Source organism: Paroedura picta, chromosome 1, assembly GCF_049243985.1.
Source record: "Paroedura picta isolate Pp20150507F chromosome 1, Ppicta_v3.0, whole genome shotgun sequence".
NCBI lineage: Eukaryota > Metazoa > Chordata > Lepidosauria > Squamata > Gekkonidae > Paroedura > Paroedura picta.
The window spans coordinates 155,781,781-155,805,359 of record NC_135369.1 but is presented as its reverse complement, the minus strand read 5'-3'; the positions used below and the strand labels follow the sequence as shown (position 1 = coordinate 155,805,359).

General features: G+C 42.3%; 1 protein-coding gene across 4 annotated transcripts in view; it reads left to right on the top strand.

Moving 5' to 3' along the window:
* Positions 1-23,579, top strand: part of DLGAP2 (DLG associated protein 2) — a 578,727-nt gene that overhangs the window by 43,671 nt on the left and 511,477 nt on the right. For 2 of the 4 annotated variants that reach the window (XM_077309427.1, XM_077309409.1), the window contains exon 2: positions 18,573-18,682. The exons of the other annotated variants lie outside the window; for them this stretch is intronic. In XM_077309427.1, the coding sequence (XP_077165542.1) occupies positions 18,668-18,682 (15 nt within the window). In that variant the 5' untranslated portion in view covers positions 18,573-18,667. The remainder of the gene's footprint in view (positions 1-18,572; positions 18,683-23,579) is intronic. 4 annotated transcript variants of the gene reach the window in all.

The window sequence follows — 23,579 nt, the reverse complement described above, 5'->3', positions numbered from 1 at the left end:
GGCCTAATCAAATGCCACCTAAAGTTTATGAGTGAGGGGGCTAAACATAGTTCCTTGAAAAGGCTGTTCTGTAAGACTCATGGCAGAACTTAGGTGAAATCTGGTATCAAAAGTGAAGCCAGGATGGAACCTAGTAAAATATGAGGACAGACTGGCCAAATATAGTAATTTCCTGAGTAATTATAGAGGAATTCTGAGTTTAATGGCCTTTTAGATTCCAATAAGAGTTGGCCAGGTGGCATCCCCATAGTTGTTCACAGTGTCAGGCTAGTCTCTGAAAGGCCCACATTGAAATCCCCATGGACAGTGGATGGGTGCCTTTGGCCTTGTCACTCTGCCTCCACCTAAGTTACTTCACAAGGTTGTTGTTGCTGTGAGGATAAAATAGAGGAAGAGTAAAACAACATTGTAAGCAGCTTTTAGACTCCGGAGGGAGAAAAGCCGGGCATACATAGCCAAATAAATAAATACCATGCATAAACTTTAGATGACATTTGATTAGGCCTACTAGCAGTTTCAACAGTACTGTTTTTAACTAATGGTTTTTAATTTAAATATTAACATTTTAATTTAAATATTCATTTAAATATTTTAAGTGAATAAACAGTAAGCATTTAGAACTGGTAGTGATTCTGGATTTGATTTTTCACCAGAAATGGTTTGAACTCCTTAAGAGACTGAAACTGGAAACAGCTTGTGGCACCTACTTAATTGGTTAGCCCATTGACATTATTCCCAGCTCACTGCAGCACCATTTACAGAAACTTCAATTTCTCCCAAAACTGGAATAGGGGAGGAGTCATTACTGAATGTCACTGGGAATCCAAATTCTGACAGCTCCAATATAATCAGTAATGGGATTATTAGAATATAAATTTCAGTGACTCCATGTACCCTTCTAGGACTTATTTGAAGTTTTGTGACATTCCTACATGGTACAGTGAATAAACATGAAACAATGATGAAGGTAGGAAAAGCTTAGACAGAATGACTTAGAGGGAATAATTTAGGAGTGATTAAGGAAAGCTGTACACTGATCGGTGTAATTAAAACCTTGGCTCTCATTTAATTAAAAGCATCAAAGCGAATACTGAATGGAAAGGAAGGGGGTACCAAAGCATTTCCGGATCATACAGCTGAAGTCCTGCAGGGGTGAAAGCTGTGGGAAGGGGGGGGCTGCAGCTGTAATTATGGCCAAATGTATGCCACGAAATTCTGATATGTTTAGAAAGCATCCTCAGAAGCCTGCAGTTTTGAATTAAAGAGGATGCAGTAGAGAGTATAAGTTTAAACTTTTCTAAATATACACTTGATGGAACTCCCATGAGGCCAAAAATAGCAGAAGGAGGCAATTTTGAGCAGGATTGGATAACTAACCGATTAGCAGATACATAATCTGTCCCGTTCTTACATGTTCATTGCAGGGCAACTTTTATAGTCCAAAGCCTTCAAGGAGGGCAGGATGCTGTTTCCGTTGGCTGCAGAGGAAAGGACGCGCAGTAATGGGTTTAAACTTCAAGTACAATGATATAGGCTAGATATCAGGAAAAGATTTTTCACAGTCAGAGTAGTTCAGCAGGGGAATAGGCTGCCTAAGGAGGTGGTGAGCTTCCCCTCACTGGCAGTCTTCAAGCAAAGGTTGGATACAAACTTTTCTTGGATGCTTTAGGATGCTTTGGGCTGAACCTGCGTTGAACAGGGGGTTGGACTAGATGGCCTGTGTGGCCCCTTCCAGCTCTATGTTTCTATGATTCTATGATTCTATGACTATCGGCTTCACTGCACTTAGAATAAAATAAATAAGAATAAATGTTTATTTTTATAACCCATCCTTGTAGTATAGCTCTGGGCTTGTGACAACACAAGTGTAATTCTGTTTAGGATTGCATTGGATCCTCATGAAATGCTTCCACCTTTAATATGTTGTTTGTTCGGGTTTAGTTTGGACCTTAGTTTGCACCTCAGCATTTGGCTTATTTTCTGTTCTGTTTCAGATTTCTAAACAGACTTTGGATAGCATGTTGTGAGGAATGTGTCTTAATTTTTTATTATAATTTTGAAATCAGTTTGATTTTTGTAATCTGCTTTTAGTTTTCCTGGTAAAAGTAAAAAAAAAAAAAGATGGTGCATGTACAAATAAACATTTATCACTTTTTATCAGTAGTTTATTGAAATGTCAGTCATTTTAGCGATGAAAAGATACAAAATGAGCAGTATAAACAATCTCCTTTTACATAAGCAGGAATAACAAGCAGATGGCTGCAACAGATGTTTAATGGCATATAAAACAGACTTCATGGTTCGAAGCACTTTGCAAACGTTATTTCATAAACTTTACAACAGTCTTGTAAGGTAAATTGCTGTCATTATCTCAACTGCAGATGGCGGGGGGTCTGAGCCTGAAACTGTAGTTTCACTAAGATTGACTGATGAGTTCAAGACTGAAGATAGATTTTAGCCAGGACAAAAATCCTGAGGCCAGGTCTGAATGGTGTAACTCAGTCATGCTACTTCAGATGCTTTCAAAAGCAGCATCTTCCCACACCGGCATCCATAAAGGTATCAAACACTGTCACTACATTTTGGATAGCAGATGCAATACAAAGAGAATGAGCAAGCAGAACGTGCCCCTTTCGGGATTGCTAAGCAACACTTGACAGTTGTATATATAGGAACGCCCGCATTGCCTGCAGAGGTAAATTGCATTCATTTTCACACTAAAAGCGCTCTGTGGATTAAGATGGATGACCTATAGCTCCAGGCCCTTCCAATACCAAATGGTGGACAGGAGAGAGATGAAAATGTGAAGAAGCAGGTGAAGAACAGATGGGGGGGGGGGGCTGAGTATGAACTGGCACTGTCACTTTAATCTTTATTTTCAATGCTTTAGATGTGAACCAACCATCTGGATGGGGAGCCAACAACATGGAGCTCACAAACATATGTTAGAAAAATTATTCCGGAGTAAAATGACTTGACCTGTGAAAGAGCAGATAGAATATTTAGTTAGAAAATGATTTGCTGGCTGAGGAGGAAGATTCTGAGAAGGAGCCAGGTTGGTGTAGTGCTTAGGAGCATGGGTTTCTAATCTGGGTTTGAGCGAGGTTTGATTCCCTGATCCCCCACATGCAACCAGCTGGGAGACCTTGGGCTCGCCACTGCACTGACAGAGCTGTTCTGACTGAGCAGTAATATCAGGGCTCTTTCAGCCTCCCCTACCTCACAGGATATCATGGGGAGAGGAGGAGGATGGCAATTGTAAGCTGCTTTGAGACTCCTTCAGGTAGAGAAAAGCGGCATATAAGACTCTTCTCCTTCTTCTTCTTCTTTGTGCTTCAAAGGAAATTCATTCCAGGACTGACTAGGCTTGTGGGCAAGTACCCACCCTAAGGCTCCAGGTCCCACCAGGGCTCTTCACTCTGGAAATAACAAAAAGTGGGGGTGGAAAGTGACATCACAATGTCACTTCCAGCTTGAACCTGGAAGTGATGTAAGAATATGGTAAGATCCATAGAGATGGGTCAATTCCTAGAGCATTGTGATATCTCTTCTGGTTACCAACTGGAAGTGTCCCCTCTCCCCCAAATATTGCTGCTGGTTTCCAGCCAGGCCACGCTATGGGTCACCAACAGTACCAGCAAAGGCTATCAGCTCACTTATTAACTCCTCATGTGTTGCAACCTGGAGCTGTTATTAGAAAGGCAACAAGTGAGCCAACAGTCATCATGGGCACCACTAGCCAGGTCTGAACTAAGCTGCCCCTGCAAAACTAGCAGACCTAATGAGATTCTACGGGGACCTACTTGATTCTGCTCTCGGCCTTCCTTCTAAGCTGAATGGCCAGTCTGCCCCTTGTGACAGCAGCACAGATATGTTCAAAAGAGCACGCCAACACCTTTTTCTTTTAATAAAATGTTTTTTAGGGAAGTGTTTCTCCTCTTGCGGTTTCTTACTCCTAAGTCACCATTTTCAAGCTGATTCAATTGTCCTTTCTTTGTGTATAATCATATTTAATTCAGAAAAAAATAGTATTGGAACTCAGCTCTTTTCAAAGATATATATTTAACTATGAACATATTTGTCAAATAAATCATTGTGCTGGAAAGAACAAAATTATTGATTGCACCCCCCCCCCATTTATCCACTTATATCAAATCAACTCTAGAACACACCATATCACAGAAGCTTGATTCGCATATTAATATATTTGGTTTATTCAATCGGCAGTAGAGTGGAATCATTTTTCTACAATTCAGCATTTCGATGATCTGATCTTTTAAAATTGTTTTTAGCCTATAAGCAGCTTTTGACCTGAAAAGCCAAATTTAAAAAATTAGTGCTGAGAATCATCAGTGGGGAGCGGAATAGAAGGGCATTTTGTTCTGCAGAGCATCTTTAGGCTTTTCCAAAACTCATGTTTTATAACCATTTTGAAAACTCTCACAAATGCTCTACCTGGGCCATATCAGAGGGTATCTTTGTGATTTGCAAACTTCCACACACAGAGAAATTTTCATGCAATGTGCAGCTGGTAACTACAGGGGAAATATTTTTGCACTGAATTCTTTAATTCAGGAGTCGCCAGCCCCCGGGCTGCGGACCAGTACTGGGCCATAAAACCCTGGGGGCAGGGAGGCTTCGATGAATTCTGGATTCCACTAGAAGATGGTTTATGATGGCAGCAATCTCATGATTAATCATTACTAACATATCTAAAATGAAGCCACAGGACACATCAAGACTAAAACAGATAGACAGGGACTAGACACGATCTTCATGACTGGATTTACCAAACGGATGCTGCAATTGATAGTTTTATAGTTTATAGTTTAAAAACAGCCCCGTGGTTTAAATACTTTAAAACAGACCATAGAAGAGCACCTTATTTGGCTAATATTACTTCCATGTCATTACGTATAGCTCTTACCTATTTAAGGTTCCAAATTATGTCCTTATGGTTTTGCCAATTCTCACATTTACCAAGATCCCAGTGTCTGTGAATTAGCAGGAACATGGATGTTGAAGATCTCTCCCATTACATCTTATCTTGTCCACTATATAATGAGCCAAGGAAGAAGTTAATTTTAAGGTTAATTCCTGATGTGCCAACAATGTCTGAGAAGGAGAAATTGATGTTTTTGTTGTCTGACACTGATCCATACATTTCCATCAGACTAGTTCTTTATGTCCTTGCAGCCAGAAAAAGAAAAGCCATAAAGAGCAAGGAAAATACGGTATCATAAGACTTTTAAACTTCAGATACTGTACTTAAATTACTAATGGAGTTTTTTCTATTATTGTATTTTTGGCTGAATTATATGTACATGTATATATATTTTAAATTCATTGTGTAGGCCTTTGGCCAATACAATAAAATCTAATACCACTACAGGCCTGATGTTTCTAACACAGGGAGGTTGCAACTTATCTGTATCTCTGATGGCACCTGTTTATAGTGGCAATCAGCTATCACCCACAAGCCCATCAGGGAAGGGCCTTGCTCATGTTGAGGAACAATGCTCATAAGCCACAGGTGGCATGCCAAAGAGCTACCTACATTTCCCAAGCCACAGAGTGACTATCACTGTCCTAGAGGCTAAGGCCTTCCCTTGGTGCTGCTTCTAGCTCTGTTTTATTTAGAGATCTGCTTCCAAGTAGGGTTGCTACTTCTGGGTTGGGAAATACCTGGATACTTTGGGGGTTAGAGCCAGGAGTAGGCAGGGTTTGGGGCGGAGGGACCTCAGTGGAATATAATGCTATGGAGCATCTTCCAAAACAACCGTTTTCTACAACAGAATTTATCTCTGTCACTTGGAGGTAAACTGAAATTCCAGGGAATCCTCAGGTACCACCTGGAGGCTGGCATCTCTACCTCCAAGTGGGACCTGGACTCTCCCAAAATCACAACAGATCTCCAGACCCGATCAGTTCCACTGGAGAATATTACAGCTTTGTTGGGCAGATCCTATGTCATCACATCACTGCTAGGTTCTCTCCCCTCTCCAAACTTCTCCCTCCCGAGGCACTATTTCCCCATCTTCAGGAATCTCCAAAGCCAGAGTTGGAAGCCCTATCTGTAAATGGACAAATCTGCCTTTATTCACCATAACTAGTAATCGCTGTTGGACCTATCTTCCATAATCTGCCAACTAGCTCCCTTTATGTTCTTGGCAGTCACTACATCCTTTGGCAGGGAATTCCACGATCTTATTTTATTTTATTTATTATATTTATATACTGCCCTACTTTTCGCCTCAGGGTGGTTTACATTGGAAACAATACAATAAACATCATGACTTAAATATATAAAGACTTTAACAATGAGCCTTTGTAACAAATAAAACAGTTTATAATTTAACGTTCAACATTTCTCATTCAACAACTCAGTTTTCTGACTTCAATGTAATTCTGGGTTTTTTTTCTTCCTGTGAGTAGGGATGGTGGTAGGGGCCTTTGGGCCCAGGTTGGTGGTATGTTCAGTTGTCCTGACTGAAAACCTGGTAAAAGAGCTCCCTTTTGCAGGCCCTGCAGAATTGTTTTATCTCCATCAGGGATGTCGTCTGGGATCTCATTCCACCAGGTGGGGGCCAAGACCGAGAAAGCCGTGCCTCTGGTCGGAAGCTAGACGAGTTTCCTTGCGGCCAGGAATCATCAGTTTGTTAGTGTTGGTAGAGCATAGTAGCACTATTTGGGGGACATAGGGAGAGAGGTGGTTTCTCATTAATTACTCATTGAGTAAAGAGGCAGTTCCTTGTGCCTGTCCTGAACCTATACCCATCTTCACTGGGTGCCTCTGAATTCCAGTATTTTGGGAGAGGAAAAAACTATGTCCACTTTCTCTGCTCCATGCATAATTTTATAAATCTTTGGCATGCCTCCCAAGATGCATTTTTTCTAAACGGAAATGTCTCAGACTCCTCAGCCTTTACTCAAGTCCTTAATCATCATCTTTTAGGATGCTTAGGGCTGATCCTGCGTTGAGCAGGGGGTTGGACTAGATGGCCTGTATGGCCCCTTCCAACTCTATGATTCTATGATTCTAGGTGATTCTCTTTGTTACTTTTTCCAGCTCAACAATATCCCTCCTCAGATACATAGTATTTTAAATGATACACTCTATACTGGGGTGGCCAAACTGTGGCTCTCCAGATGTCCATGGACTACAATTTACATGAACCCTTTCCAGCACCCCTGCTGTAATTTTTTTCAATTTTAATTCAGGATTATGGGATTCATTCAGGTTCCTGCTCTTAAATTGATACATCTGAAACTGGTAAGCTCAAAACAACTACTATTTATTAAAGAGACAGAAGCCAGCAATGTCAGAACCTCATGCAGTTTATACTTCTAACCTAGGTGTAAACTGCACGGAGCTTTTATTCCAACCCCAGGTCGATTCAGTCCCTGCCCTCTACACAGAATGTGATTTCCATTTGGATATGGGGAGATTTAAATTTTCCTTCTGCAGCAAGAAGGATTGAACCATAGTGACCCTACCTTTATTGTGCGATATCTTGGAGTGCTTTTAATGCTCAATATATTTTAAAATCACATTGTTTTGAATCTGGGCTCTCCTCCGTGGTAATTGGCCATAGGTGGTCATGTGATAAGCCTGCCTTAAAGGAGATGCCCCTAATTTCTCTCAACTTCTGCTGGTCTTGGATTTTTTTTTCTGCTTTCTTCGATCCTCTTCGATCCCCTTCAAGAAAAGAAAGGATTTTTTCCTCCCTCCTCTGACTTCTTGGATCCTCTCCCCCCTTCAAGAAAACAAAGAAAGAGTCTCCATTTGCCTCCCCCCCCTCTTCTGAGCCTCCCTAACCACGTGCAGAACACTTGCCTGTTTCAATGGGGAGGGGGGGAGAGGAAGACTCGAGTTCAAAGCGATCTGAATTCCACAGGGTTGACAATGGAATAAACAAAGTAAGTGCAGACTCTGCCCTACAAACAGTACTACCTAAATAGGGACTCCACCCCATGAGACTAAACCAACTCATACAAATACCAGTCAGAGAGCAGACTATTCCATTTTAATGTATACAACCACAATAGTGCAATTACAATATTCGCTGTTTTCTTCCCCCTCAATGACTCAGCTGTTGTTTACAATCATGCCTCAAGGCACATGGATGAAGAATAATGATTTCAAGCTCTAAGCTATCTAAAGTTGCCAGCATTATTTTCAAAAACCTGATTTAATGGGTGGAACCATGTTTTGGCTTGTCAGAGAACTTAGCCCAATGGCAAGGAATATCAGTATCAGGCCAGTGCCAAAGTGTCATTTTTGGCATGAACCTTGAAGTCACCAGATTGAGGTGATGCTCTAGGATCCACCTGAAACTCATCTGACCCTGTTTCTTCATGTGTTTGATAATTCTATCTTTAATAACAGTTTCTACTGATTTATCTGAGAGACCACCCTTCTATCTGCACTCCCCAAAGAGTGCTTTGCTCTACTAATATCAACCAGCTGGTAGGCCCTAGCCCCAAGGAAGTATGTCTGGCCTCAACCAGGGCCAGAATGTTTACCTGGTGGAAAGATCTTCCAGCAAGTTCCCATGGTGGAGTGGGGATTTTAACCAGATCCTAGTCCTAACCACTACAGCATGCTGGCAGATGAAACAAGCCACCACGGCTCCATGCTGTCTGCATTAGGAGCTAAGGGTTTCTATTTGTGGCAGGCATAACTCAGAAAATGATGCTGCATGTTTGAAAACTGGCCACCAACCCCAGAACGATGAAGTTGCAGTGCCAAAAACGAAACAAATTGGAACACCCTGAACCGGGTTATCTTCATGACAGGCAACGTGTAATTTTAAGCAATGTGCCATATATCTCTCATACTCAGATCCCCAACCCGCCATGGAAGTTTGCCAGACCTACCTCACAGAGATGTTGTGGTGATAAAACAGAGGAGAAGAGAACAATGCAATTCTGGATCTTGATTGGGAAGAATATTAGGCATGGTGTTTGTTATAAATCTACTTTAATAAAATATCTAAATATCCTAAGTATCCCCAAACACACTGAAAAATAATCAACATGAAAAACTACCATTTGAGACATAAATGCCAGTCCCTTGACTGAACAGTGCCCCTTGAAGCAGAAGAAGGTATTTGCGGGCAGAAGGAACTGAAACAGAAGCAGCAAGGGAAGAAGACATAGTTGCACATTTGATGGGGAGCAGTCTCTATTTTGATAATAGCTAACAGGTGAAAAATTCTAAAATCGGGAACAGAAGATAGGAACCCCGAAACAGAAAAATCCCTTTTCCCCAAGACCTTCCCCCCTCATTTTTCCAGTGGCTGAGCAATGACAGAAGCAGAATCCCCAGTCTCACAACAATTCTCTAACTTTACACCTACAGGATCGTACAGAAAAGGAACACAATCAGTGGGAGTCGACTAATAATAACTTGCAGCTATTTGCCTTCCGTTTTGCCAGACTCCCACCCAGTTATTCCTCCCCCAAGTTTATTTGAATGATGGCCTTTGTTCGTTACACCCTATCACAGCAGGACTTATTCTTCATCTCCCCCTCTGTGTTGTGCTGCTCAAAGATATGGCTTAATCACACCTTTCAGGGATTGCCTCTTCTCCCTGCTGGGAGCAACAGTAGGAAGAGAGCCAAGGACCTTCTGTGGCCTCCCCTTACTGAGTTGCCAATCCTGAAGATAGCCCAGGTGAGTAACAAGCAGAACATATCATCCAAGCAACTGTCCATTGACTTGAAACGGGTATGGATACGGTTGGCAAATACTTGGAGATATTAGGGGTGGAGCTGGAGGAGGGCAGGGCTGGGGAAAAGGGAGGACTTCAATGGATTAAAATGCCATAAAGTCCAACTTCCACAGTGATCATTTTAACCAGGTGAACTGATCACTGTCAGATAGAGATCGGTTGTAATCCCAGGAGATCTCCAGGTGGAGATAGGTAACTCTAGATTCAGAGTTCTGAAAGCAACAGGTTAATTGGGTGGCCAACCTCACTCTTCCAGGATTCTGCCAGTGAAGCCTTCCTTACTGATAGCAAGTGGCAGGTAAAATTTTCCCCATGATAGCACCTCCATGCTTTATAACTTGTTTGCCACAACTATCGAGTGCCTTACAAAAGCATGCACGATTTTCTGTCGTAGCAAAAGAGCTGGCAATCTGGTAGCCAAACATCAGGACATATACCGAGTTGCTAAGACAATATGCGGCAATCACCTTCTGCATCACGGGAGACATTTACAGCAGATGTATTACCCCCCCCCCCCGCCTTGCTTGTGGAGGATGCATTGTGCTTGCAGATCCAATTAGAAGAGAAGAGCAGGGGTGCTGTTTGACTCTGTACTGAGATGGAGTACCTCTGAATACCAATGCAAGATGACTAAATGCTGTTCCTACATTCTCCAACAGCTTTGATTTTTGTGCATGTATGAAAAGGATTCTTTTTGCGAGCAATGTGCCCCTTTGGCACTATTTAGCACCCCACGTGCACATATGAGGCCAGAAGTTCCACTTTCATTAATGTTGTTTTAGATATTTTCCTCATTTTGATATTTTGTCTTAATTTCTTACTTATTTGAGAGCCAGCTTGGTAAAGAACAGCGGTCTCCATTTTGGAGAACTGTGTGTGTTTCCCACTCCTCCAAATGCAGCCAGCTGGATGACCTTGTGATCAGTTCTCTCTGAGCTCTCTCAGTCTCACCTATCTCACAGGGTATCTGCTGTGGGGAGAGGAAGGGAAGTTGCTTTGAGACTCCTTTGGGTAGTAAAAAGCAAGGCACAAAAACCAGCTCCTTCATTTTACCCCAATTCTATGCTGTTCACTTTTCTATTTTAACATGTATATATGTAATTTGCCTCAGACACAACATGATGGAAAGAAACATATTTTAAACAAGTATATATCTCCCATTAAAAAAATCTCACACAAACCCTTAAATGGAATGTTATATTCATCTTAAAAATCTGATCACCCCCAAGTCTGTTTCATATAATTATTTCTGGTTTGCTTTCAAGACAGTATTCCTTGGGCCATTCTTATTAGAAGAGTTGGTTCTTATATGCCGCTTTTCTCTACCCGAAGGAGGCTCAAAGTGGCTCACAGTCGCCTTCCCTTTCCTCTCCCCACAACAGACACCCTGTGAAGTAGGTGAGGCTGAGAGAGCCCTGATATCACTGCTTGGTAAGAACAGTTTTATCAGTGCCGTGGGGAGCCCAAGGTCACCCAGCTGGCTGCATGTGGGGGAGTGCAGAATTGAACCCAGCATGCCAGATTAGAAGTCCACACTCCTAACCACTACACCAAACTGGCTCTCAGTTATCAATCTCTTTCTGCTCTGTTGCTCTTCAATGATTCCATTCTAAGCTGGAAAGTATGTGCAGTTTCTGGCCACAGGTTTCTGCTTCCCCTTGTTCTAGCTGGATAGACCCTGTTCCTGTTTGTGCTCTTCAAGGGTCAGACTGTCCCTTTGGCTTTCCGAGACAGCTCCCAGTGGAGCCCCATTGGGTGACCTGCCACTTACTTTCACTGCAGGAGACCGTTGGCTCAGCTTGCCCTGGAGCTGTTTTAACCTCTCCAGCAGCTCTTCCTCGTCAGAGGCTTACAGTTCTTCTCAAGGGCCTGCTAGAAATTGATTCTGCAGTTTGTAGTGCATGTTCCATTCCCAGCTCCCCGGGGTATCCTGGAATCAAGCTTTATTTTGAGCTTTTATAAAATACACCCCAGTGTCACCTGCCCCCTTTAGATCCACTTAACTGTTGATAGCGTTACAAATGTAATTACAATGTACCTTACACCGTGATATCTTGGTGCATGGTACATTGGCACTCAAGAAAAACATCTCAGAACCTGGAGAGGTCTAAGATTTATGCACACATTTGTGTTCCCTCATTCTTTAAAAAAAAATAATTGGTCACATTCAGATCAGTCATCCGCAACACTCCTCAATGTAATACACAGTTATGCGGTTGTGACTTTAGTGTGAGAGAAGAGCTCTGCTCTGCTGCTATTATGCTGCCTCGGAAAGCAGCTAGGCTGAATTATCACCAGCGTTTCCCCTCTTTCATTGCTTTGTGCTGTAAATACTTAGGTATCTGTGAGAGCATTTCTATGACATTTTTCTCCCCAGTGGGAACGGAGACCAAACTGAGACCAAACTTCCAAAAGAAGTTTCCAAAACAACCAATTTAAACTATTCAATATAAGTAAACAAACAAACCACCCCAGGCCATTCCTGGTTCACTGGGTGGGTTGACTATTGTAGGTCCCAGAGTTGTTAGACTCTGTTGGGCTCCAGGGTCCCAAAGTCTGAACCTCTGAGTGTCCAAACTATACACCTCCTGGAGCAGGTGTATCAAGGTCTTGTGTGGTTTCATTTCCTATCTCTCCTGGGAACAAGATACAATGGCAGCAGTTCTTCTTGCTCACATGTCTATGTCATCTGTCTCTCCATCAGGCCAGGATACTGGGTTTTCTGGCCAACCCCTGCCATTTGGGTGACTGCTTTCCCTGGTGTACTAGAGAGATTTTCTCCCCTGAAATCCCAACATTTGCTGAGTTGTTCAAATGGCTCCTAACTGCCCAAGTGCTATTTGGAGTGTTCTATATATGCACTTCCCTTGCTGATATTTCTGCTACTGTTTGCAAGAAGCCTGATTGCTTCATTTTTACTTCCAGTGCATGGGGCAGCCCTTCTGCAACTCCCTGGTGCAGTGCATCATGCTATTTCCCCCTGCTCTCCCAGGACTTTGGATGTTTCTTTTGAGACATACTTTCAAGTGCTCACAGGGAATGGAATCCTCGGGGTACCTGCAGGAGACTACATTCCCCATAGTGCATCATGGTAATATGCCCCATAGTACACCATGATAATATCAGACAAAGCATTCAAGGCTCTTAAGAAGCAAGTGTGGGCAGGACAGGAGAGAGGTAGAAAAGGAAGGCTCCAGAGTAAAACCGATTAGGACTTGTTATAATAATCAATGAAATAAAATAGAGGGGGAGGGTTCATTTTTTCCCATTAATCTGAAAACAAATATACATCAGTATAAGGAAGTTCCCTGTGTTCACAAGAGTGAACTACATACAATTATACAGTGAGTTTCATGGCTGAGCAAAGACCAAATTGAAGATTCTTAAGCAGAACTTTTCATAGTCCTACTCTGAGTCCTAACATTACTTAACAGGAAACTGTTTATTTACAGGAAAGTATTACTTGCAAGAAAGTGCTCTTAAAATTGTACTATTATTAATGGTTTTTATTTTTTACAGATGACAGGGAGAGGTGGGGAGAGGAATGGAAAGTTGTTTGTCAGATGTTTTGGTACTTCTTCAGGGGCTATTATGCATGTTCTGGTTTTCACTGCAGTCAGTTTGCCAACCCAGTTTGTCAATTTCGCCAGGCTAGGCTACTAGTGCCCTATCTGCCCTCTGAACACCTAGCCATGGTGATACATGTGACGGTCACCTCCAGGCTTGACTTCTGTAACTCGCTCTATGTGGGCCTGCCGTTGTCCCTGACCCAGAAATTGCATCTGGTACAAAATACAGCTGCTAGGGTCCTCACTGTGACATCTTGGAGGACCCATATCCAGCCTGTGTTGAGGCAGCTGCATTGGTTGCCGTTGTGGCCCGGATAAGGTTCAAAGTTTTGTTTTTGATCTTTAAAACCCTTCGCGCTCTGGGACCCACATATCTGAGGGACCGCCCTATGCCCCTCAGGCCCATCACTCTGCAGGTACCAAGTTTTTGGTCATTAACAGCCCCAGGGAAGCTTACCTGGCCTCGACCAGGGCCAGAGTCTTTTTGATCCTGGCCTCCACCTGGTGGAATGAGCTCCTGAAAGAGCTACGGGTCCTGGGGAGCTTGTGGTATTCTGCAGGGCCTGTAAGATGGAGCTCTTCCACCAAGTATATGGTTTAGGTCAATGCAGCCAGAAGATCAGATGCCCCCCCCCCCAAGGAAGATCTGCCACCATACTGGTGACCAGCAGATGCTGTTCCCCTTGACGCCTTGCTGGCAGTCAGCCATGGTGGGGTGAGTGCTGATTTTTTTACAGCCATGATTTTTTGCTCTCTTCCAGTCCAGAGGACTGGAAGAGAGCAAACGTTATTCCGATCTTCAAAAAAGGGAGGAAGGATGACCCGGGAAACTACAGACCAGTGAGTCTGACCTCTGTTGTGGGGAAGATAATGGAGCAGATATTAAAGGGAGCGATCTGCAAACATCTGGAGGACAATTTGGTGATCCAAGGAAGTCAGCATGGATTTGTCTCCAACAGGTCCTGCCAGACCAACCTGGTTTCCTTTTTTGACCAAGTAACAGGTTTGCTGGATCGGGGAAATTCGGTTGATGTCATTTACTTGGATTTTAGTAAAGCTTTTGACAAGGTTCCCCATGATGTTCTGATGGATAAGTCGAAGGACTGCAATCTGGATTTTCAGATAGTTAAGTGGATAGGGAATTGGTTAGAGAACCGCACTCAAAGAGTTGTTGTCAATGGTGTTTCATCAGACTGGAGAGAGGTGAGTAGCGGGGTACCTCAGGGCTCGGCCCGGTACTTTTTAACATATTTATTAATGATCTAGATAAGGGGGTGGAGGGACTACTCATCAAGTTTGCAGATGACACCAAATTGGCAGGACTGGCTAATACTCCGGAAGATAGAGACAGAGTTCAACGAGATCTGAACACAATGGGAAAATGGGCAAATGAGAACAAGATGCAATTTAATAAAGATAAATGTAAAGTTCTGCATCTGGGTCAGAAAAATGAAAAGCATGCCTACTGGATGGGGGATACACTTCTAGGTAACACTGTGTGTGAACGAGACCTTGAGGTACTTGTGGATTGTAAACTAAACATGAGCAGGCAGTGTGATGCAACGGTAAAAAAGGCAAATGCCATTTTTGGCTGTATCAACAGGGGCATCACATCAAAATCACAAGATGTCATAGTCCCATTGTATACGGCACTGGTCAGACTACACCTGGAGTACTGTGTGCAGTTCTGGAGGCCTCACTTCAAGAAGGACATCGATAAAATTGAAAGGGTACAGAGGAGAGCGATGAAGATGATCTGGGGCCAAGGGACCAAGCCCTATGAAGATAGGTTGAGGGACTTGGGAATGTTCAGCCTGGAGAAAAGGAGGTTGAGAGGGGACATGATAGCCGTCTTTAAGTATTTGAAAGGTTGTCACTTGGAGGAGGGCAGGATGCTGTTTCTGTTGGCTGCAGAGGAGAGGACACGCAGTAATGGGTTTAAACTTCAAGTACAACGATATAGGCTAGATATCAGGAAAAAAAATTTCACAGAGTAGTTCAGCAGTGGAATAGGCTGCCTAAGGTGAGCTCCCCCTCACTGGCAGTCTTCAAGCAAAGTTTGGATACACACTTTTCTTGGATGCTTTAGGATGCTTAGGGCTAATCCTGCGTTGAGCAGGGGGTTGGACTAGATGGCCTGTATGGCCCCTTCCAACTCTATGATTCTATATTTCTATATATATTGTTGCATATTGTCTTAATGGGATTTTATTGGGGGTTTCATTGTAATTGGGGATCAATCTTGTAACCCACCATGAGCTGTGTGTCAAGAGTGGTATGAAAGAAATCAAGAAACAAATAAATAAAAACTAAATAAACCCTTTAAGATCATCCTTTAAAAATAAGTTTTCAAACCATTCCTATTTATGCATGTGCTCTGATACGGCATTGGTTTTATTTGCCATGGTTATATATTTGGAAAAGTTCCAATTGTAACTGGGAGGGGAAACTTCTTCTGTTGTGCTGCAGTGTCACCTGACTGCTATTCTGGCACATGCTGTTGACAGGGGCCCATGGGAATTGTAGTTCATGGACATGAAAAACCATATCATCCCCTCCCCTGTGAGGTTTTTTGTAAATCACTTATTAGCCCAAAACGGTAGCCTCCGCCCATAACCTAAAGCAGCTCTGCTTTTCAAGCAGTTGCTGAGCCAACAAAGGCAACACAGGGAAGACCCACTTTGCCAGCCTGATAAACTGTCAAACAAAACCCCCCAATCCTGTGCTCCTTCTGTTACTCCACTTTTCATTTGTTTCCTCCTTCTGCTCTCTGCTCTCCCTCTGAGATAGAGGCTTCAGGTCTTCCTGCAGAGCTTCCTGCAACACATGCTAGCCTCGTTAGGGCAGTGAGGAGGGAGGCGGAAACTGCTCTTCCCTCCCACTGTACCTCCCAGGCTTGCTGCTTTGTTCCTGCTTTTGTTCTTCAGGCAAGTATACATGTCTCCCACCCCCACCTTCCTTTCTGGCAGCTTTTAAAAAATACTCGCATATAAGCCAAGGGGGACCTTTTCTGCTTAAAAAAGGCTGAAAAACTAGGCTTATATGCAAGTATATACGGTATGCAGTAAAACAACAAAGTTCGCTCGTTTTCCAGGGAGACTGATTGCTGACACTGAGGAGGCAGAAAATCAACAACAGGCTCCTCCATCTCCCATTGGTGGATGAGGGACTGCGAGCAGAAAAGGGGAGCAGACAAAAAAACACGCTAACATTTATGCATCAAAAAATAAGCATCCTCAGTACCGTCACACAAGAAAAGTCATTGCAAAGCTAATTTTAGACACAGTGCTGAAGAAATGCAGTCAACGCTATGAGGAGGAGCTGCTGTGCATAATCAAATATAGCACAATGGGTTTCACACAGCAAAAACGATCCCATGTTTAGAAACAAAAACAACGTCTTTTGGGGCAGACTTTTTGTGAGGTTTCCTGCCTTGCATAATACACCTGGGTCATGTAAAGTGGGATATATAAAAACTCATCTCTTCTTCTAAAATTGTGTCCCTGTTACTGTGATACATATCCCTGACTAGAATTTTAGTGAGATAAGATGTTTGTTTGGTTAGATAGTAGGTTTGATAAATAAATTAAGAAGATAATTGCAAAATCATTTGGATGTTTTGTTCTAATCACGTAGTTAAAGTGCCATATTGAAAGACATTAGTGTTTGTTGAGGTTTGGGTCACTGAAGTAACAGACTTAAAGTTGTGTTGTTATCCTTTATTTTATAGTGTCAAAGAGATGTTTATGTCTCAGTCTAATGCTGTCCATCTTGATCCAGGGTAAACAGAGAAACACCACCAGTAAATAAACAACTAAGGAGCAAAGCAAGACTTAAACCAGCTCTGAACTAGAAGTTGATTCTTATGGAATCAAAGCTATGAAAAGTGCAATGAATTATGACTGAAAAGGGTTCTTGTGGTGAATTATTAAACTGTTAGCTGTAAAATGTTAATACAGGAACGCAAACAGAATGAAAGAGCATCAGTCCAAACAACTATATAAACATATCTATCATTATTCGTTGCCAACAATATGCATCATGTATTTTGTTATTTTTATTCTGCAAGAATAATTTACTGTTTCAGTACCAAGATAATTTATTATTCCAGTGGAGAGGACACTGTCTTCCCCATACAGAAGTGTTTCTACATGCAAGTAATTATTTCTGCAATGGGTCAATTGAAATGCATCATGGATCATATATCCTTTGAATATTCCCCAGGAATCATAACTGGTTTAAACTGGGCTGTTATAACATTGATGCCTTCTTGAGTTTCTTTTTTCATATATGATTAATTTCTCTTGAAAACATTCCCTTTCTCTTTATAAAAAGGGCTGTTTCCATAATGTAGAAATGACCTTGCCACTGCTGGACCATTCTGTTCTGTAAAGTGAATTGATACTCAACTTTCTGCAGCATCAAGCCACTTGATGTCTAAAGGGTTTGCTTAGGACAGTGGTGGCCAAGCTGTGGCTCTCCAGATGTCCATGGAGACACCTGGAGAGCCAGGCTTATGGTAAGTGTTGTCCATGGATGTCTGGAGAGTCACCATTTGGCTACCCCTGGCTTAGGGGTTACTGCTGTTGGTCTTATCTAGAACCTGAGAGGCAGCTTGTGGAACTCTGCAGGGGTAGGAGATTAAAATCACTATGAAAATCACTATGAAACACTATAATCCACATCTGTCCAGAAAAAAAAGTGCCAGAATTTTTGCTCTTGGAAGCAGGTTGACAAGAAATAAACTTGTGGTACACCAAGGAGGTACTGTTTCTGGGAGGGTGATGGTGCTCTCTTTCATCAGTACCTATCCACCCCCATCCCCACCCACTCAGTTCACAGATTGGGATCCAAGGCATGTGATTATGGCTGGGACTACAGCTGCTAACACAATATGGAGCATGACTATCACATCTCATACTTCTTTGCACATACACACACATCCTTTGTATATGCCTCATTACAATGCATCCAAAACGATATTTAAGATTGCCCACAGAAACAACCCATAAAATTTCAAACCAACAGTTGGTAAATGCTAAAATTCTAGAGTGTTTTGGTTTGGTAGATGGCTAGGGACTCAGCATTTGCTTCCTTCCCTGCCTGTATTGCTGTCTTCAACGGAAGGAAGTGCTGTGCGGGACCATGATTTTGTTTGTTTTATTTCACGTAAACACCACATGCATTTATGATTTTCTTTTGCTGAGGGGTGGGCTGTGAACGCTTCTTACCTTTTGTTCCCATTTCTATTCATTCCTCATCTTAGGGTTTGTCATCCTCTGACGTGCGAATGTAACTACCACAAGTTCACACCCCGCTACTTCTTGTGAATGCCTGCACCGCGCACAAGGCTCAGACATTATGGGGACAACTCAGGTACTGTTAACCTCCTAGGATTCATGCCTCTGTATGCACGGAAGAGATCTCATGTGCATTTGCCCAGAGAATATACCACAGCCCCCCGCATTTCTTGGAAACGGTCATGTTGAGTTTGAGTCAGTTACTCTCTTGTGTAATGTCGAGTAGCTTAAGTGTGGATGCGCTGAGGCGGCCACTCAGAACAATGACAATGTTGGTTGTTTAATGATAAACACTTGCAAGGTATATGGGTGCTGGCTAATAGGGCACAACAACTCAGGTATGGCAACAACGGTACTAAAATCTGTGATGCAAAACTATATAGGCAGAGAAACAGAGGTAAAAAACACCAAAGTCAGTTACCACATTTGTCTCACTAGTTCCCTCAAAGCAGCTTATGAAATACCATTTGTAAAAACACAGTTTAGATAAGCAATTTCATTAGAAAGTAAACCATCATTTGAGGGTAACCTTAGATTTCTTAGCTCAGCTCACAGCGGGTCTCAGCCAAGAATGGTTTATTATTATTATTATTGTTATTTCCTTTTTAGACCGCCCTTCTCCAAATAGGTCTCAGGGCGGTTTACAACATAAACAGTTAAAACACAATAAAATCCCCATAAAAACCCCAGTTAACATCAACAACAAGTTACATATAACATATAAGCGGCGGTGGTCACAATTCTGATCTTAGTTACCTGACTTCCCCCCAAGTTCAGCCTGGTGGGGAGAATAATATTCAGAAGAGGGTGGCGCCAATGCAATAGATCTAACAATGATCTCGATGTTAGAGATCTCAATATTGGAGGGGATCCTCTGATGGATTAGTGGGAGAGATGCCCTGGCCACAACCATATGCCTGGCGGAAGAGCTCCGTCTTGCAGGCCCTGTGTCTTGCTAAAGGCTCACAGATGAAAAGCAAAAAAATCCTGGCTTTGCCTGGTACCTCTGAATTCACCTCAGCACTAGTCTCTTAAAGAGATTGCTTGGGTTACCTTTTTGACAGAGTCTGGCACACAGCAGGCTTTGCCAGTTGTTACAAACAAATACAGATCAAGTCTACTTAAAATGGTTATTTGCCACATTTATATTCAAAGATGATCAGAGGGATGTTTTTACCTCACAACAACCTTGTGAAGTGGGTTAAATTAGGAGACGGTGTCTTGGATTCCACAGGAAACCTTTACTGACTGGTTTCCATCAGCAGAGAGGGACTTTCTCTATCCGTCTCTTCTGTTGTAGCCCACTGTGGCCCTAAAGTATTGCTCCAGGGGGACAGGAGACTCCCAGGAACAGCATGAAGGGGGAGGCCGAGATATGCAGCAGGAATGAACCAGTGAAAAATTCTCTCCTTTTAGCAAAAATTCCTCCCAGGATCCAACCCACTATCCAACAGTAAACTTCATTTCAAAGTTGAGTGGTGATTTGCACTAGGGCTTCAAGTTTCCAGTCACCAGTTTCTTGCCACTGTATCACCCTGACTCTGTACACTCTCTAGTAGTCAACTACATAGGATTGTTAATCATTGATAAGAATCATGGTCTAGGTTTTGAAGAAAATGGGATCGGGGGCTAACATCCAAGGAACTAATATAGGCAGACTGTAAATACTGCTGTTCATTCTCTCTCTTATTTCCTGTTCACCCATTTCTCCCTGAAATGGATGAATCTTGGGAAAGGAAATTACACTTCCTGTAAGATCACTAACTGCCAATGTGTGGTGGGATCTAGCCACTGTATCAATGGTGGCAACCTCTAATCTGGAGAACTGGACATGCAACCTCCTCGACATGCAACCAGCTGGGTGATCTTGGGCCAATCACAGTTTTTTCAAAGCTCTCTCAGCCCCACCTACCTTACAGGGTATGTATTGTGGGGACAGGAAGGGTAGGTGATTGTAAGCTGCTTTGAGATTCCTTTGGGTAGTAAAAAGCTCTGTGTTTAGGTCACTGTACCATATCTAGCAATGCACAGGGAGAGAGAATCAAGGAGGATAAAGGTAGACAGACAGACACAGTGTGGTGGAAACTGTTAGAACAATGTTTGTGACTGTATTCTGAAATCACATGTCTGCCTGTCTATCTTTACCTACAGCTGCTTAGAAGCCCCATCCCTTCTTAGCAAGTAACCAGCTCATAAAATCTCAGGACCTCACAAAACCTCAGGTCCATCCTAAGGGTCCTACTTACTTCCTAGTAATTGGGAGTGAAATGTCATTTTCCAGCCCAATTGACTGGATGATCACCGTATTAATTCTTAATTTGGGCTGTTTTTATTAATCTATTAATGGCTTAAATAAGTTATTTCATGCTTTAATCACAACAGTTTTTCTCTTCTAAATTCTGATGTTGCTGTAGTCTTTTTAATACACCGCAAAATCTAGCAGACTGGAAACAATACACTGAAGACCTGATGTTAAAAGTCAAGACATAAAGGATGGCTACAGCAGAAGCCTGACAAAGTGGTCATGGAGTCACTAATCAGTTCCCTTCTTTTTTTGCTTGTTGCCTTCATTGTAATGTATCATGGTAAATGTTCATGAACAATTTAGCAGACTATAGTGCTACCTCATGGTAGATTTTTTATGCGGGGGTATGTTTAAGTTTGTTTTTTTAAGATGTTTACATGTTGTCAAAGGAATTTTGAAAAATGATTCATCAGGAATTTATCCGTAAAGCTCTTGAAGAAGTTTTGCTATTAGGATTGATTATTTATTAGGATACTGTTTCTTTGTTATTGTGGAGATTGTGTTAATGTTATTTCATTTGCCAGATTCAATTTATTAGACTGCGGTTAACATAATATAGGGCCCAACAGATTGCAGTATTCTGTCTTCTGCAGAGGAATTGACAATGAAGTCAGCTTTTTGCTTAGAATATGTGATTACATCCTGGAAGACAGGGTGCTGTGATATTTATTGATTGGTTCATTCAAATCATTCATATCCTGCCCTTCCATCTACAAAATAAACCCTTTTGAAAATGTTATGTGTGATAGCATGCTGATGGATGACAAATATTTATCAGATCTGGGATGAAAGGTCATTACAGCTAGTAATTTGTTTACAAAAAGGTTCCCATCCATAGAGTCAGGACTCTTGACGTGTTAGCCAATTCCCCACAGCTTCTCCCTGGGTCACAATGGGAATGTTTGGAATCATGAACCTAGGGGGGGCAAGAGCAACTGAGTAGCTACACGTGGCAAGAGCATGTGATGGGAGTTCCCACAGATAGGACAGACTATAAATCCCACAAAATAAATAAAACTAGCTAGAACATTGGACTAAGCTCAGATTCAGATCCTTGGTCATGACAGAGAGCTCTCATCAGTATGCACATACATAGAACGAACCGTCTCCGCATCACCTCATGTATTATTTATATGCTAGTGGCAAGGCCCGTTCGTAAGAACAAGCTTTGAAAGGGTCTTTCCAGGCCTTTGGGAAGCGCTCTCCCTCCCTCAGAGTCCAGTACTTTAACCACCATGCCACAGTGGCTCAGATATTGCTGCATGGAAGATAAAGTCTGGGGAGTATACTACATTCTTCTGTAACCCCTGAATAGCCCAAGAGTCCCAGTTTTTTGCTTAAGAGATGAAGGGAGGGATGTCTCACGTTCCTCCTCTGCTGACTTCCCCTCAATCAACCAGGGCATCATGAAACATAACTAAAGAGCCTGTAGAAAGAAGAGAGAAAGCAAGCAACTTCTTGTTCTCCTAGAAGCAGCTACTCCCAAAGCAAAGCTTGATAAAACAGAAAGCCCTGTGGGCGGTTTAGAGCAGGTCAGGAGGGGAATTTACTTAAAAAAAAAAAACTTAATCGCCAAGTCACCATGACTGTCGTGCTCCCAGTCCTTCACTCTCAGTGGCCCTGGGTAGGAACCATGTAAATTCCCTTCCCTAAATTCAAAGAAGCGTGGCATAAAAAGCGAATAGACAGGATTCTTCCCACATGGTTATTCATTGGCTAATAAAGATGAGAAGGATACACAACTGAGTTTGCTCAGGTGATTCCATGTTTCCCAACATTACCAGGCAGCATGGCCAGAATCTATAGAAAAAGACAATGCTGAAACTATATGAAGAAACCCTAAAACATGTATCCCAGAACTACAATAAATGTTCTTAGCCAAGTGGCTGTTGTGAACATTACGTTATCCATATGGAACTATGATATTAAATCTGTGTGCCAAAATGTGAGAGTGGTTCACAGCTCTGGTGCACCAGTTGCCAATTGGAGGAAAGCTTGTCCGGAAATGCCCCTTTGTTGTATTTATAAGTGGCAGCTGACTTATGTCTGAAGTCTGAAGAAGGCTCCCCAGCTGTGGGCACCAAGGCCACTGCTATGCAAAATGTTGTTCAGAGCTCTCTTCCTGCATGATGCAGTGGCAAACGTGCTGGTCACTTGAACTCCAGCTCTCTGACCAATGCAGCCACACAATATGTTGGTTTCCAGTTTTTTTGTCTCTGCACCCCAGAATGAACACCTCAGATTCCAGTTGCTGAAATATAACGAACATAAAGCAAAAGTCCAGTGGCACTATGAAGATTAGCAGCAGTACGAGTTTTCATGAATCACAACTTACTTTCACATATGAAGAAATGAGCCCTGACTCATGAAAACTCATATTTTATTCATTTTGTTTAATGTAAAACATTTCCATGCTGCTTTTCCACCCAGTTCAGTGTCCCAAGGCAGTGAACTTTAAAACACTAAAACATTTCAAACATTAAATAGCACTTAAAATACAAATGTTAAAAAAAAATTAAACTCCAGGGCCTTTTGTCACACACACACACACACACACACACACACACATATAAACCTGCAAACAGTGAGCACAGTTAATAAGAGTGATAGAAAGCCAAACAAAACAAAACAAAAATGATTCACCCACTGGCAGGAGACAGTGATGACG